Here is a 15,101-nt window from a genome sequence, read left to right on the forward strand (position 1 = left end):
CTGGCCCATTTCATCAAGTGCGGAGATGAGGCTCTCAGGCGTCTAACGTACCTGATACATTCGGCTTCTCACTGACCTCATAGCACATAAGACCTAGAAATACGGAGTAGGTCTAGGGGAATTTAGTGCATTTTTAGTTACACCAACAATCGAGGTTTTTTTTTTCCCTGCCTAGGGACAGTATGCACTTGAGAGTAGATCTTGATACAACTGATCTTTTCATCAGCTGGCACTGCACGAGCACTGTCAAAAACAATCACTCATTAATTTGTGTATAGCAGTGTAGGAGGTAAGCCATTTTTTGCTCACGTACTGTAGCAGCGAGAAAAATATTTGCACTTCTTTCTCTCCTTCCATTTCAACCTTTCTCTCTTTTCCTCTCTCTTACACAGACTCACTCCGCTCATCAATCCTTTACTTATTCTTCATAGCGAATTTATGAGCTCATAATTTTCTTTCAGCACATGCATTGTCCCAGAGACTGACCATTCTCAGCGGCTTTGACCATGAGTGAGCAACACGACGCTCATATGGGAGGCGTTTCCCCAGGCAAGGCGCATGCAGAACTTGAAGTTGATGCCAGCAATATTATAACCTCGACAAAGGATGAAGAGCGGGCTTCGAAGAGACTTAAGGTTAACGATTCGATCCCGTCACAATCTGTCCCAGGAGAGGATTTGCACGATGCACCCGCTCCTAAGGAGAATGAGCAATCCACAAATGGCGACAAGGAGAATGAGGTCTCGAGACCACAGCCGGACCCCAAGACCGAGTACGTTGATGGGCGCAACAAGGGAGTTGCCCCTATCAAGAAAGAGTGAGAAGCCCACAGTAGAACTGTTCTAGAGACACACTGACAAATCAAAGGTATCTTGTAGACATGTCAATTCAGAAAGATGCGTCCGATGATGCTGTGAACGACGATGACGATGCTGAGGCACGTGGCACTGCCGAAGGAAATGCTGAGAATGGCGATCGAAAGCCAGGCAAGGGAAAGAAAGAGAAGAAGAAGAAGAAGGGACAGAACACAGAGCGCGATTTTGGCAAATTTGACGATGCCTTTCGTCTTTGCAACAGTCGAGCCTTCTATCCCGAGTTTTCTCCCAGAGAATGCAAGTTTGGTGACCGATGCAGACTCTGCCATGATATTCGAAAGTATCTTGAGGAAGGCCGCCGAGGTGATGTTGAGACTTTCGAAGGCAAATGTCCCGTGTTCGAGGCACATGGCCACTGCCCTTCGGGCTGGAAGTGCCGTTTTGTTAAGAGCCACATGAAGGAAATCGAGCACGAAGACGGCCGAAAAGAGCTGGTGCTCATGAGCACTTCAGCAAAAGGCGGCGAGAACGGTGAGCCTAAAGATGAAGGATCCGAGGAGCAGCGACCTTCTATTTTCAACGTCGTCAACATGGATAAAAAAATTGACCTCAACCGCAAGCGGACCGACTTTACACGATCTGACCAGTACATCACTTGGCTCAATAAGGAAGCCAAGCTGAGCGAAGAGTTTATGAATCGTCGCAAGAATCAGTCTACCGAGGGCATCGAAGATCTACGTGCCCGCTTCGTCGACCCCCCCTTTAAGCCTTCTGAGAAGCGCCGTCTCTATTTCGGTCAAGAGACCCCAACCCTGGCACCTCTCACCACCCAAGGGAACTTGCCCTTCCGTCGACTCTGCGTCGAGCTTGGAGCCCAGCTCACATACTCGGAGATGGCATTGAGTATGCCCCTCATACAGGGAACGAAGGCCGACTGGACACTTCTCAAGGTTCACGAGTCAGAGCTCTCACCTCCCAAGTTTAACCCAGGCTCTGTCCCCATCTTTGATGACTACGACCACTCTAAAGATATCAAGTTCGGTGCCCAGATCTCCGGAAACAACCACTGGGTTGTTACCAAGGCTGCTGACGTACTGAATCGTTATTGCCCTCACCTTCGCCTCATCGATTTGAACTGCGGGTGTCCGATTGATATGGTCTTCAAGTCTGGCGGTGGATCGGCGCTTCTCGAAAACTCAGGCAAATTGGAACGTATGATTCGGGGGATGAACGCTGTGTCAGGGGAGGTCCCTATCACAGCCAAGATCCGCACTGGTATCCGAAACTCCCGTCCTACAGCTACTCAGCTTATTGGAAAACTGGCCTTTGGTGCACGAGAGCACCGAGAACGACTTGGTGCTCCTGGATGTGCGGCCCTGACTCTTCATGGACGCAGCCGTGAGCAGCGATACACTAAGAAGGCCGACTGGGGCTACATCAGCGAGTGCGCCGCGCTCATCAAGACTTACAACAAGCAGAAGGACAACCTGAGTGACACCATCGCTGAGCCCGATGCCAGCAGCCTTCCTAATGCCAAGGATGGCCGCATGTACTTCCTCGGTAACGGCGACTGCTATTCGCACATCGAGTACTATGAGCACATTGAGAAGGCTCGTGTCGATACCGTCATGATTGGCCGTGGGGCTCTCATCAAGCCTTGGCTCTTTGAAGAGATTGAGAAGGGCCAATACCTCGACAAGTCATCTAGCGAGCGTCTCCGCTACATCGAGAAGTTTGTGCGCTATGGCCTTGATGCCTGGGGTTCCGATGAACTCGGCATTGGATTCACTCGCCGTTTCCTTCTCGAGTGGCTCAGTTTTACGCACCGATATGTCCCTATTGGTTTGTTAGAGTATCTCCCACCGTGCCTTAATGACCGACCTCCCAAGTACGAGGGGAGAGATGAGATGGAAACGCTTATGGCGTCTAACAACTTCAGGGACTGGATCAAAATCAGGTATGTTAATCCTTTTGTGGCGCTGTTACAATACACAATGGGTCTGTATGCTAACCAGCTATTCACAGCGAGATGTTCCTTGGCCCCGTCCACCCAACGTTCAAGTTCCAGCCCAAGCACAAATCCAACGCGTACGAGGCCGAGGGTTGAACAACAATTAAACAGCAAGACATTAGACAGGCGGGCGGCGCAGAAGGGGACTTGTGAATAATTGTTTGAGGCGAAAAGGGTCGATTTTTCGTGCGCATATTTGCTATCTAGGAAACTGGGCAAAGATAGCCACAAAGCATGGATGACTGGTATCTGTATAAAGGGTTCAAGAAGGAGGTCCTGTTTACAGGGGGAAACGGGGATGTGAACCCGAAACTTGTGTCATAACGAAAAGTCTGATCTGGCATCGATCAGATAAATATACACAGAACCACTGGGAATGTATTTCGACTCGGCGCAAGCTGTGGCGAGATAACTATGTTATTGAGCAGTACTATCAACTCTGAAATCAACAATGATTAAAACTTCCAGGGTTTAACCCCTGGCTTATCTTCGACCTTGCTGCCATGATTATTTCGAAGGTCTGCCTGCGCGGTTCATGAATTTATGCTGAGTGCTCTGAGATTTGCATATGCTTGATCGAATTCGTCGCACGAGCATTGACCCCGAACAATCTCATGCCCAAGGAACGCCATTGAGGTAATTACTTAACAAGTGAAAATATATAGATGTATCTTTATCGGAGTTATGCTTCCCCAGGTATCGCAGGACATGACGAAACCATTCAAACGCTAGGAACTAATACAATGTGTGTGAGAAACCTATCCAACAACTCCGTGATGACTTTTGTGATCCAATCACCAATGCACCCTTGCAATATCCGAGACAGAATCGTACAGCTGTCGTCTTTATATGTGATTATCAACGCTTTCAATGTGGCTGACAGCATTCTACGAGTAGAAGTGGCTCCTCTGCATGCCGTCAGCAGAAGCATACTCACTCTTCCCATCCTCGGGGTGGATAATCGAGCTAGTTAGGGAGTTTGTACGGCTGCTCTCGCTAGGCGCGGCCTTGATCTTCTTGGGCTCTTGTGTCGGGCGCTTGATGACTTCGAGGTAGGTGGATGGAAGATAGCCTTGGCGGCCGTCGCGGGATCGGCACTGCCACCACTCACTGGGGTTACCCGAGGGATCGTTTTTACTTAGGACGGCAACAAGATCACCCTTTCTCGCCTCGAGCTCCATGCCTGTGTTAGGCTGAGGGAGGAAATCGAAGGTGAGTCGGCAAAACTCAAGCTTAGCAGGGTCGACCGGCTGCTGTGATTCCATGGCCTGGGCCTGAAGACGCTTCTGCTCCTGCTCTTGTGAAGCAGCAAGCGTCCTTATCATCTTTGACATCAGATAAGGAATGCCAAAGGCAGCCAGGACAAAGAAGAGCAAAGGCTTCTTGCTAGCCTTCGCAGGAAGTGGGTTACCATCTGGTCCAACGCTACGACCTTCGAACCGTGCAAATGCAGCTGGTGTGAGGGCAGTCGCATCGGCGGGCGGCGGTCGACCAGTAAGCTTAGCAACCAATGTGCGAATCCAGCGCATCAATGTGAAGATACCCAGCACGGAGCCCAGAGTATCCCTTAGGTTACCAAATTGTTCAGCGACAGAGACCATGGCTAAGAACTGTTTAGTTGACTCTCTGGTTGACCCATCACACACCAAAGAACTTACCGAAGAAGCTGGAGTGAGTAGCCATGTAGGTGCTCTCAAGCATCTGAGCGAAGCCTCCAAAAGCCGTGACAATACCCTCGAGCATTTGGAAGGTAGCCTGAGTGCTGTTGTTGAAGGTGTTGGTCAAGCTGTTTTGGTCGCCTGGCATTCCCATGCCACCACCGTACATACCGCCGCCCATACCACCATACATGCCTCCTCCATAGCCACCGTACCCTCCACCGTACATGCTACCGTAACCACTCATGCCGCCCATACCACCCATGCCAAATCGCGAGTATGGGCTGGAGTATGGTGACGAGTACGCGCCACCCATTGAACTATACGGCGAGGAATTCATCCTGCTGTAATTGGCAGCGTTCTGATTGACCGTTGATGTGAGAGAAGAAGGTCGACTAGGAAGCGGAGGGGCAGAAGACGGATCGGTGATCGATGTTGTAGTTCCTGATGCAACTGACGATGAGATAGGCGAGGCTGCTAGTGTATAGTGAGTAGGAAGGCTCTTTGATGCGGGGAGTCAGGAGAAGGTGACTGGCAAAAGACATGGGAAAAGGAGAAGGTAAAAGAGAAGAATTGATGAATGCGACTTACCAGCAGTCGCAGCCGCGCCAGGCTGCTCCCAGGGCTTGGGTGGAGAGGCCATGATATTATCTTGTTATAGCAAGGAGGAACAGTTCACAAGCCGGGTTCGGACAATGGAGTACCGGCAAACGGTATCACAGTGTCAGAATTTGAGTAGTCTAATTGTTGAGCCTCCTAGTAAAGCAGACTGGTCTTGGACGTTGGCCACTCCTCGTGACGTTTGGTGGTGGACCTCGGAAAGTGTACCGGACGCAAAATCGGAGACTGACTCCGTGATTATATGCAGCAGCCAGTTAGCGTAACCGCGGCGCGCGGGGACAACGGAGTTGCCTCGGGATACGGGGAAAAGAGCCGCCGAGACCGAGATCTGATAAGACTGAGAGGGCCGCTATCTCTCAAGAATTAGAGACGCGCAGGAATTGCGATGGTTATGGGCGTGGGCGTGGAGGTGATGAGAAGGAGGAGGGAGACGAGATTGTCGCAGAGGAAAAGCCGAGAAAGATGGAGTTGATTAGAGATAAAAATTAGTGGGGCCTAACTTAACCTAGGCTACATGTACCTGCCGGCCGTAGACTTGGGAGCAGGCGCATTCAAGTTTAAAAGGGAAGAAAAATCCGGGGGGCGAATGGGGCCGAACCAGAAGCCAGACCTCGGCAGACTAGGCCCCGCCGACTCTCATCATTCTTACCTTTTTAAGGCAATACGATTCGTGAAGAGGAGAGGGAGGGCCTTTGACTTTTGAGATTTTGATCATGTTTGATGATCTGATACTAATACATACTTGGGCATTTCATTGATGAGTTTGCGAGTACTTACGTTCCTCCTGATGCAATAGCTCGCGAAGTTTAGTCGAGTCATTAAGTGATGTTCCTTTAATCGCCTATGTCACTATAATCAAACCGTTTTCCGTTTTCCGTTGGCCGTTGTTGCCGGTCATAGGTAAGTTTCCATGTGACGCTGATGCTTTCCGGTTTCGCCACACCAATCGACTACGGTATACATAGGCGACTTGCTTCCAAGGGCGGCTAGGTAGGTAGGTAGTGATTTACCTAAACTTACGTCAATCTCCGCCGCCATCCTGCCAGCCTACCCTATGGCATATGATACGGACAGAATGAAAGCTACCAAATCAAGCCATGATGAGTGTAACAGATATACACATAGTACTCACATTAAGTGACAATCTGTCTTGCTTGCTTGTTCTACCTTTTGGTGTTCTAGTCCTTCTAGCCTCGAAGACCGAGTTGCTCTTATTGTGTGTGAATACTTTGATCCTACCACATCGTCATATTTTGGCTTCCTCACGGACCATTGTACGACAAGACGATTATAACGTATTATGTACGTACGAAAAATAAACAGAGAATACAGGAAGCTTGTCCTAGGTTTCAAACCAAACCCTGAAAAACAATGAAAGCAATCATCCAAGCCACCTTGTTGAACTACCTTACATAAAGAAGAACTATCGAGACCCAATCATCATGATTTACTGTAACAGAAACCCAACCACGGAGTGTAACAACAAACAACACAATATACACCATGGTTGAAAAGCGACAACCAAGCCCTGGCTTCATTTCTAATCCATTTATCAAAAGAAGAAATCTCGAATGGACACTCGACACACCATCGCCTTCACAGCTACCAACAACTGCTGACATAGAATCGGGATCAGCCACTGTAGAGGACCATCTTGCGCATTTCAAAGCGCATCTCTCCAGGCATATATCAAGCCCATCGCTGCTATCCACATCATCATATAGCTCACTTTATACCGAAAACATTGGAAGCTCTGCAGGCGCTCATTTCGTCATTCATCAACATGACCACCCAATTGCTGGCACGCACTATGACCTCCGTCTTCAGATCAATGAGACCAGTAGCGTTAGCTGGGCGATCATGTATGGACTCCCTGGCGACCCTCAGAGTACACGATTGAATCGCAACGCGACAGAGACGCGAATTCACTGCCTATGGGTACAGTGTCTTTCTCTTTACAGAAGCAAAGGAATTAATATTGTCATAGAATCATCTCATTGAGACTGCCTCAGCCTCAACCGGATCACTTCTCATTTGGGACTCGGGAACATATAGCATCCTCCCCCGTCAAAGCAAGCATGCCCCAACGACTGATCCGTCCTCTCCAGCGTCCTCACCAGGTCCATCGTCCGCGCCAACACAGCAAGCTCTTCTGCACGCCGCTTTTCAGAATCGTAAAATCCGCATTCGACTGCATGGATCGCGCTTACCAGATCCATATGTTCTAAACATTCGTTTAACCAGGTCAGAAGATGTTGCCGGTAAAGTAAGGAGAGAAAAAACAAATCGGAAACGACGACGTCGTCATGCCCAGGCAGAGACGCAACCTGAGACAAGTGATGAGGACAGTGAGGGTGATGCGAGTAAGGATGTCCCTCCAAACACTGATGCGGGAACCGATGCAGACGACCTTTCCGCCATGGAGCGTGAGCTACGTGAGCTTGAAGACGAAGAGGTCCGCAGAACAAATGCGTATACGGGGGCTTCTAATACCATCGGTAGTGTACACCAACGACGATGGTATCTTTCACTTGACCGCCCGGCTTGTGGGTTTGTGGAAGAAATAATCAAGAACCGCTCAGTTTGGAAACTCGGAGACGGTACGGAGACTAAGAACAAACAGAATGACAACGGACGCTTGTCATACCCATTCTACGTCCGGGGGCCAGATCATGAGCGTAGTGTATTAACAGGACGGCTAGGAGCTGATGTTCTCCGAGACGAGGGCGTGGATAAATTTATTCAGCGTAAAGGCTGGAAGCCAGTGCTGAAATGACAGCCCCCCAGGGAAGACAAGACACGCGCAGTGTCTGAATAGACTATCAAAATTTATTGTGTAGACTACATGATACCTAGGCTTGTGCCACATTCCCATTTTCCCATCGCAGTGCATGGCTGTATAGCTCGTCTACCTTGATACCTGGCGGATATCATATACCGTAGACTGGCCAGGCCGACTACCTCGCCATAATCCCATGTAAATCAATCCGTCTCAACCAGACTCATCAAACGCCAACCCATGCTTGCTAAATCGCGGATCCACATAACTGTGAAGACCAAATCACACCCAACACTATCCCTGCAGAAACAAAGACAAACCATACTTTTGAAATAGTAGTACTATACCCCTTTCCAGCACGTCTTGGAAGCCTAAATTTTGGGCTCTACAAGAGTGGGAGCAATTCGCCTCTTCTTTGGCTCCTTGCTGTCTTCTTTTTCGCCTTCACTGGCGTCGCGCTTAGTGCCCGCAACACTGCCTGTAATACTTCGAGGAGTCTCAGGAGGTGTTGTGAGCGGAACACCAGTCACCTTGCCAGAATTTGCTGCTGCAATGCCTGGAACATTGCCAGAAATCAGAGGTGGATTGGTGACAACACCGGCTGCAGGCACAGTGCTGGCCTGTGTAGTGATAGTCGCAATTGAAGACGTCGAATTCGATCTCGCAGGAGAAGAGGGACGTTGAGAAAGAATTGAAGCTGACTGCGGAGGTGAAGGGGCAGTAAAAGAGCTCGCGGAGTTGCGATGGTGGTGATGCGAGCCGTTAGGAAAGGGTGAAGGTGGAGCAAACGCGGTCGTTGGGGTAGGCATGGGAGTGCTTTGATTAGACGATGTCCCTGTTTGGGACTTGGGCGGACCGACTTCACCCTTATAGACTTCACCCAGTTCTCCAGCTGTAAAGGATAGTGTTGAGCAGAAACCATCAGAAGACGAGATCATTAAAGTCAGACCATCGCTTGACCTAGTAGTTTTGTTAGTCAATCTATACAGTTGACGGACGATAGAAACTCCAGCATACCATGCAAGGTCAGTGAAGGTAGCGCAATGAAGATTGCTGACAACACAGATAGGGGTCTTTTGCTGAGTATCGTAAAGTAGGACCGAGTCTTGTGTAGCCACTGCGTAGACCATACGGTAAGGCAGGGAAAAGGCAGGCTTTGGGCCTGATGCAGCTAAAGCCGTATCTGAGCTTGATGCCTTTGTGTCTGATGCGGTAGAGGGTGGAGGAGGTGGGTCCATGACAGAAGGAGCTGGGGATGGCTTCGACAGAGGTTCTGGAAGGGCTGGAATAGGCTCCTCTGAAGATGATGTGTCAATGGTGATATTGCGTGTGGCAGGAGGAGACTGCCGCAGTGTGTAGAATATCGGAGAACATTTTACCACGACTGAGGGCTTCTTGTGACCCGGCAAATGGGCGATTGGGGGCTTGTTGATACCACCGCGCGTGTATATGTAGACTGTGTTAATCACTTCATAAGTAGGTTTCGCGTCTCTTTCAGCTTGGTGTTGGTTTTGGTACTGTCCCGATGGGGTTAATAGCAAGCTGCCATCTGGTGTAAATGTGAGTCGTCGGAAAAAGGAAGTGAGCGTCTCATTGGCATAGAGGTTCGCATTCTTCATTCCCAACCCGCTGCTCAACGTCGACGATGGTTTCGGAGAGGGGTCCATAGGCATGACGGCCGGCAAAGGCATAGACGGCGCTGGAGATACAGATCGACGAGAAGAGAACGAAGATCGACGGCTATGACTAACGACACTGGGCGGGTTCATGGGAAGCGCGAAAGAAGTAGGCGTACCGGGTGCAGAAGGCACAGGTGATCCGATAGAAGGCGCAGAATCAAGGACAGCAAGCGAAGAGCGATGGCCAAAGTCGGGAGGAGCAGGACTGCTCGAAGAGATTCGTCGAGGAGGAAGATCGGCCTTGATATGGCTGGCAAGTCGAGGAGTCTTGTCGTCTACGCTAAGGGTGTATTGCCCATCCTTGGTTTTTAGAGAGTAAATATGAACTGATCGATCGGAGGACTGCGTCGCGATGTACTCGTTGAGGGGATCCCATGTGACGCCCTGCACATAATGACTGTGCTCGGCGATCTGGCGCACGAGTGTTCCTGTTTGCTGTGTTAGAAGCTGACGGTGATCGGGTCGTTGAGAGTCGTCTGCTGACCTGTCTGGGCGTTGTAGATTCGTGCTATGTTATCCATACTGCCGATGATGAAGTACACTCCGTCTGGAGACCAGGCTAAGTCATAGATCTCCGCGCCACTAGAACGACACATATGCTTTGCCCTCCAAGACTCTTTGTCTTCCGGGGCATCAGATCCGAAGGCTGTTTGGGGTGTTTCGCTTGGTACCCAGAGGATCACGTTGCCATCATCGCCTGCAGAGGCTAGAAGTTCGCCTGAAAATAAAGCTGTGAGCAGAGTAAATTGTGAATGAGGATAGAAGAGCCTTACCCTTGGGCGCCCAACGAACAACGTTAACAGCCTGGTTGTGCTTTGAAAGGGTTGAAAGGTACTCGACCTTACGGTCCTCCCCATCAACCAGAACCCTCCATATTCTGATATGATTATCACCACCAGCCGTGGCTAAACGCCCCTTTCCAGACGGTTCGAAGTGGGCGGAGTAAACGGGGGCATTCTGGTCATGCCAATTGATGATTAGAGGAGCAGCTTTCATCGTGTTGATATGTTTAGGTGATCAAACGGGGGTAGAAGCTGCATAGGTGAGGTAGGGAGAAGAGACTGAAGAGCTCTGTGGCTCCCACGCCCGAATACGAACGAGATCAACGGTCGAAGACGATGAGATGATGCGAACCTAGAGTGGGTGTGCGAAGAAGAAAATAAGGCGAAGGTGAATCCGGATAATTGTTCGAGGTTGTCGGCACTGATGGAATTGGCACGGTAGTGCCAAAAGCAGAGTAACAACGGCGGGTGGGTTTGATGGTGGAGAGTAGTCTAGAGCTCTAGGCTGGAGCTGGTGTGGACCTTTGAAAGCCTCTGATTAGACGCCAAGGCAAGCTGCACAGTAAGGTAGAGATAAGTAGGAGCTGGAGAGAACAACAGAGATCGGGGGTCGAAGTTTAGCGTTGCTGATTGATTGGATCTAAGAAACAAAAGGGACTGGAAGAAGGGGGAAACGGAAAAAAGAGAAAAAGGAAAAGAATGAGCCAAACGATGTGCACGATTGAGGTTTATTCCGGCGATACCTCCAAGAAACAGAAACAGAAACGGGGCTCGCATCACTTTGCTGTCACTGTCACTGCCAATGTCACCGCGACTGTGACTTTCTGACACTCAGGACCACGAGGAACAAGGCACGAGGCACAGGGTGTTTTGGCGCACCTTCAGGCGTGTCACCAAACTCAGTCGAATACCTACCTAACTAAAATATGCAAGGCGCTGTACTGTAGCTTGACGCATTGGATAGTTTTACCTACCTAGTAGAGGTTAATGAGTTGCGGCGGACGCGCGGGCGATCACACACATGGAGAATGGATCAAATGGATCATCTGGATCCAATGAGTGGCAGCATCGAATTCATGGATTTATGCATGTCAAGAGGGGACAACGCACCTCTGTCAGGGCAAGATCTTGTTTTAGGCTGTGCTGTAGCAGTGGATTATCAGTGGTGGCCCAAGACAGCTGCGCCGAAACCAAGCGCTAGTAAACCAATGGAAGGAATTAGTCGACTCTGCCGAGTTTTAGGGTGCCTATTAGTATTACCGAGTATTCTTCAGGCCTGTCGCCAGTGTAGTTAAAGTGGTTGTCAGAGCGGCTGCATCGTGTACTAGGGGCTCTACTGGGGTTCTATGGACGGTCTATCAGGTGTCGATGACAACTGAGCCGGGCCGAGTAGCACCAAACGAAATGGGGGCCAAAGCTCATCAGCCCTGAAGAAGAAAGGGGATGAGTTCAGGATAGGTACCCAACACGAGCGGTCATCAAAAGGACCAGAAGGAAAAACCAAATGCCCCCTTGGGTCTGTTACTGGGCATGTAACAAAGTTCACGTTGGCATTAGATGGATAGACTACACTGCATAGCAATGCATGTGGACACATCCGGAAACCAGCCGCCACTGTTGGCAGCACAGTGGCTTGCTCATGTGAAACAAAGGCTCAATCACAGTTCCTTTTCCTTGTATTCCAGTAAGGCATACATATCCTCAAATATGTACCCATGTAAACAAACGACTTGTTACGAGTTGATTACCAGTAGTGAGTTATCACAATGAGTCTAACCTTAGCAAGTGGGGGAAAGCCTCACGGCGAACAAGACTTTCAGGCTCAACTAGCCAATCACATTGCTCGTTTTGATCATCTGCATGGCTACCAATGGCCTGATCTCAATCACTATGGAGACCAGATGGGCTCTTTTCAGCTTTCAGGATTCCGGCTACAGAAGAATGGCATGGATATCCATGACAACCATCGATATCCGCCCTCCTACGGGCTACGGAGTAGATATACTAGGTTCCTTGTGTTGAAGATTATTGTTGTACGATCTGACTGGGCTGCATTCATGGTAGCTATCGCCAATACGGTCAGGGAATGGACGTATAATTTCGCTACCCGTCTGTGCCGTTCATGTTATCTTTGTCTTCAGCTGTGGGATAGGATCATCTATTTACGTACAGAGTATAGGATTAAGTTGAAGACATAAAACATTGATCAACAAGCCCACCATCACCTCCCTGAATAGGTATGCAGTGTGGCGGCATCTAGAAACACAGCAGCGGCCTGCTTGATGAGTGTAACATCGGTATCTGCCTAATAAGCCAACCAGCCACCTTAGTAGCCAGATGCCTTTATCCGCGAGTCACCAGCAGTATTCCATCCTATATTCACTAAGACAGGCAAGGCACTCCGTAGTTAGTTAGCCTTTGCACAGCGCATAAGATTGGCCAAAAACGAGGATGACTGCTTCATGCTATGGAGTAAATGGTTTCCCCCTTATGCTACTTATAGTCAAGAAAAATAAAATTATTGATTTGAGTTGACTTGTGAATTTGGCTCTCATAGAAACTTGCCCTGGGTGCATCCACCGGCCATACCCCTCCTGACTTTGCCCATTGTTGAGGATGTCTGTGACTTTATCTAGCCTTCATCGACGCCGAACCCTAAAGAGTATGTGTTGTCTCTGACACATTGCCCTTACCGGGTTTCGCGAGCTCATCACCACCATCCGAGGCTTCTGCATCCAATGAAACTTTGAATGTGCGAAACTTGCGAATAGGAACGCCTCGAGCGAACAGCTCATCGATTTCTTCCAAAGTCTTACCTCCACATTCAGGAATACAGAACCACGAGAATAATGTCGCCATGAACGAAGTCACTCCGAATATGAAGCCGACTTTAGACCCAAGGCCAGCATGCGATTGGTCAATGAGGTAGGGAATACTAAAAGCAACAGCCCACTGAATGACAATGTTGAAGACCGCTCCCACAGCATATGTGAGATCGCGTAGACCGGTCGTGGGGATCTCTGCGGCTACAACGTGTGAGAGAGGTGCCCATCCTAGGGAAAATCCGATGCCGAAGAGGGTGACGGTCGCAACGATAGCAGACCGAATGCTCTGCGAGGGATTCTTCACAGTTCCGAGCCCACCCATGGTCATAAGACTGGCTGTCTGAAGGACTGCTCCAGCTACCATCAAGGGACTATCGAATCACGTCAGCTGGTGTTGTTACATGTGAACACTCGGGCAATACTAACACTCGTCCCGTCTTATCGGACAAGAACTGTGTCAAGAAGACGGCCACAATATTAAGCGCAGAGTTGATGCATGACATAACAAAAGGGTTCACCGATTTCAAACTTTGGATAAAGATTGTGCCATATTTGGAAGCAAAGTTCTGACCCGTGAGTTGAAGAAAAATGTTGACGCCGACTGTGATCAAAGTTCGCTTGAGATTCGCTGAGGTCGTCAGTAAATGTCATATCCCTGGAATTGGTAGTTGGAGTTAGCTTACTCCCTCGCCACATATCTATGAAACTACCCCTTTTAACAGTATTATTGAGAGCATTCTGCATCTCTCGAAATTCATGCTCGATCTCGTCGTCGGTATATGCCCCTTGTCGAAGCAGTCGGAGGGACTTGAGAGCATCATCCTGGCGATCTCGGGTCAATAGCCAACGGGGAGACTGGAAGAATTAGAGAAATCCGGTAGCCATCATGGTAGTTCTCATACCTCGGGGATCCACCACACAGCCACCGCGAGGATAGAAGGAATCACGAAGAAAAGGCCATAGGGGATCCTCCAGGAAGCATGTCCCTTGATTTCGCTGGTACCTCGGCAGATAATAGACATGATAAGGCTACCAAACTAGATGAGACATTAGAGAAATGAAACACCAGGAAGGAAAAGGGTCTCAGACGAACCAAAAGACCAGACTGATAAGTACCAACGACAAAGCCGCGAGCCTCTGCGGGAACAAGCTCTGACTGTAAAACAGGGACTAAGGCGAGTTCCATTCCGATGTAAATATATGTGATAGTACGACCAGTGATTGCTTGAGTCGGGGTCTTGGACGTAATCAAGATGACTCCGGATATCAAAGCCCAGAAACACATGAGAAACATTGCCAGACGGCGGCCAAAGCGACGGCTGAAGAGGTTACCAAGAACGAGACCAAACACAAAGCCAATAAATTGGATGCTGTTCAAGAGGGAGAGGAAGACCGTCTCGAGAACGTATGTACCAGTGGTTTGATCAAAGGTTCCGAACTGTCTCTTGAAGAAAGGCATTGCCTGAGTGTTACTGAAGGCAGCCTGGTCCATGCCGAAGTTGAGCTGCGACAAGGCAATCATGCCACAAGCATAGATGAGGCGGCCATTGAAGCAGGCAAGGAGCCCGCGAGTGCGTTTAGGAGGGGCCATGCTTGCTTGTTGCTCAGAATCTCGGATCATCAAGTTGTTGGCCTGGATGCAACTCTTGGTTTCCAAAGACTATACATGCTCGTATTTATACATGACGGCCGATTGTGGCCATAGACTGAAGCTTCTTGTCGCCAGAACTGGTTTCGATCACGCGAGATGATCTAGGACGCGAATGGAACATGGCTTTGTACAGTATCCTTGATGTTGGACGGGCATCATTGACGAGTGTAAGTGTTTTCCGGAGGTATGGCTGTGGTCTCAGCTTCGGTTAAATGAACCCGGAACTCGATAGTCGCCCATCTCTGGTAAAGTCAATGGCGTGCTAGAGGTTCCCCGCATT

The 15,101-nt window shown here is 49.4% G+C and overlaps 5 protein-coding genes across 8 annotated transcripts; 2 read left to right on the forward strand and 3 right to left on the reverse strand.

The window, feature by feature from the left end:
• The first annotated feature begins 190 nt into the window (after window positions 1-190).
• On the forward strand, window positions 191-3,319 carry FVEG_00530 (tRNA-dihydrouridine synthase 3). 2 transcript variants are annotated; one of them, XM_018887036.1, is made up of 4 exons: window positions 191-289; window positions 496-817; window positions 868-2,772; window positions 2,841-3,319. In XM_018887036.1, the coding sequence occupies exons 2-4, from the start codon at window positions 507-509 to the stop codon at window positions 2,920-2,922; spliced, it is 2,298 nt and encodes a 765-aa protein (XP_018742735.1). In that variant the 5' UTR covers window positions 191-289; window positions 496-506; the 3' UTR covers window positions 2,923-3,319. The 2 variants fall into 2 exon arrangements, with proteins under 2 accessions (XP_018742735.1, XP_018742734.1); XM_018887035.1 differs by lacking the exon at window positions 191-289 and having other exon boundaries at window positions 362-817.
• FVEG_00529 (hypothetical protein) lies at window positions 3,229-5,645 on the reverse strand. 3 transcript variants are annotated; one of them, XM_018887032.1, is made up of 3 exons: window positions 5,076-5,645; window positions 4,485-4,961; window positions 3,229-4,429 (listed from the first exon to the last, which is right to left on the reverse strand). In XM_018887032.1, the coding sequence occupies exons 1-3, from the start codon at window positions 5,125-5,127 to the stop codon at window positions 3,714-3,716; spliced, it is 1,245 nt and encodes a 414-aa protein (XP_018742731.1). In that variant the 5' UTR covers window positions 5,128-5,645; the 3' UTR covers window positions 3,229-3,713. The 3 variants fall into 3 exon arrangements, with proteins under 3 accessions (XP_018742731.1, XP_018742732.1, XP_018742733.1); XM_018887033.1 differs by having other exon boundaries at window positions 4,485-4,958; window positions 5,076-5,633; XM_018887034.1 differs by having other exon boundaries at window positions 4,485-5,645.
• Window positions 5,646-6,114: 469 nt separating this feature from the next.
• Window positions 6,115-7,973, forward strand: FVEG_00528 (hypothetical protein). Its single transcript, XM_018887031.1, has 2 exons — window positions 6,115-7,043; window positions 7,093-7,973. Exons 1-2 carry the CDS (start codon window positions 6,609-6,611, stop codon window positions 7,879-7,881), a joined length of 1,224 nt encoding a protein of 407 aa, XP_018742730.1. The 5' UTR covers window positions 6,115-6,608; the 3' UTR covers window positions 7,882-7,973.
• Window positions 7,833-11,355, reverse strand: FVEG_00527 (chromatin assembly factor 1 subunit B). Its single transcript, XM_018887030.1, has 4 exons — window positions 10,337-11,355; window positions 10,048-10,281; window positions 8,902-9,991; window positions 7,833-8,844 (listed from the first exon to the last, which is right to left on the reverse strand). Exons 1-4 carry the CDS (start codon window positions 10,557-10,559, stop codon window positions 8,256-8,258), a joined length of 2,136 nt encoding a protein of 711 aa, XP_018742729.1. The 5' UTR covers window positions 10,560-11,355; the 3' UTR covers window positions 7,833-8,255.
• Window positions 11,356-12,760: 1,405 nt separating this feature from the next.
• On the reverse strand, window positions 12,761-15,026 carry FVEG_00526 (hypothetical protein). The gene is made up of 5 exons (XM_018887029.1): window positions 14,264-15,026; window positions 14,073-14,207; window positions 13,854-14,025; window positions 13,597-13,798; window positions 12,761-13,541 (listed from the first exon to the last, which is right to left on the reverse strand). Exons 1-5 carry the CDS (start codon window positions 14,789-14,791, stop codon window positions 13,001-13,003), a joined length of 1,578 nt encoding a protein of 525 aa, XP_018742728.1. The 5' UTR covers window positions 14,792-15,026; the 3' UTR covers window positions 12,761-13,000.
• Window positions 15,027-15,101: the final 75 nt, after the last annotated feature.

This window comes from Fusarium verticillioides, chromosome 1 (genome assembly GCF_000149555.1).
Source record: "Fusarium verticillioides 7600 chromosome 1, whole genome shotgun sequence".
Classification (NCBI taxonomy): domain Eukaryota; kingdom Fungi; phylum Ascomycota; class Sordariomycetes; order Hypocreales; family Nectriaceae; genus Fusarium; species Fusarium verticillioides.

Bases quoted from the DNA above. Each gene is read 5' to 3' on its own strand.
- FVEG_00527 (XM_018887030.1), bottom strand. From the start codon at position 10,559: ATGAAAGCTGCTCCTCTAATCATCAATTGGCATGACCAGAATGCCCCC. The intron at 10,282-10,336 runs GTAAGGCTCTTC...CTTTATTTTCAG, and splicing joins TGTTCGTTGGGCGCCCAAGG to GCGAACTTCTAGCCTCTGCA. The intron at 9,992-10,047 runs GTCAGCAGACGA...CACAGCAAACAG, and splicing joins AATCTACAACGCCCAGACAG to GAACACTCGTGCGCCAGATC.
- FVEG_00529 (XM_018887032.1), bottom strand. From the start codon at position 5,127: ATGGCCTCTCCACCCAAGCCCTGGGAGCAGCCTGGCGCGGCTGCGACT. The intron at 4,962-5,075 runs GTAAGTCGCATT...ACTATACACTAG, and splicing joins TGGCGCGGCTGCGACTGCTG to CAGCCTCGCCTATCTCATCG. The intron at 4,430-4,484 runs GTAAGTTCTTTG...AACAGTTCTTAG, and splicing joins TACTCACTCCAGCTTCTTCG to CCATGGTCTCTGTCGCTGAA.
- FVEG_00526 (XM_018887029.1), bottom strand. From the start codon at position 14,791: ATGATCCGAGATTCTGAGCAACAAGCAAGCATGGCCCCTCCTAAACGC. The intron at 14,026-14,072 runs GTATGAGAACTA...TAATTCTTCCAG, and splicing joins CTGTGTGGTGGATCCCCGAG to TCTCCCCGTTGGCTATTGAC. The intron at 13,799-13,853 runs GTAAGCTAACTC...TGACGACCTCAG, and splicing joins CATAGATATGTGGCGAGGGA to CGAATCTCAAGCGAACTTTG.
- FVEG_00530 (XM_018887036.1), top strand. From the start codon at position 507: ATGAGTGAGCAACACGACGCTCATATGGGAGGCGTTTCCCCAGGCAAG. The intron at 818-867 runs GTGAGAAGCCCA...GACAAATCAAAG, and splicing joins GTTGCCCCTATCAAGAAAGA to GTATCTTGTAGACATGTCAA. The intron at 2,773-2,840 runs GTATGTTAATCC...AGCTATTCACAG, and splicing joins AGGGACTGGATCAAAATCAG to CGAGATGTTCCTTGGCCCCG.
- FVEG_00528 (XM_018887031.1), top strand. From the start codon at position 6,609: ATGGTTGAAAAGCGACAACCAAGCCCTGGCTTCATTTCTAATCCATTT. The intron at 7,044-7,092 runs GTACAGTGTCTT...ATATTGTCATAG, and splicing joins CGCGAATTCACTGCCTATGG to AATCATCTCATTGAGACTGC.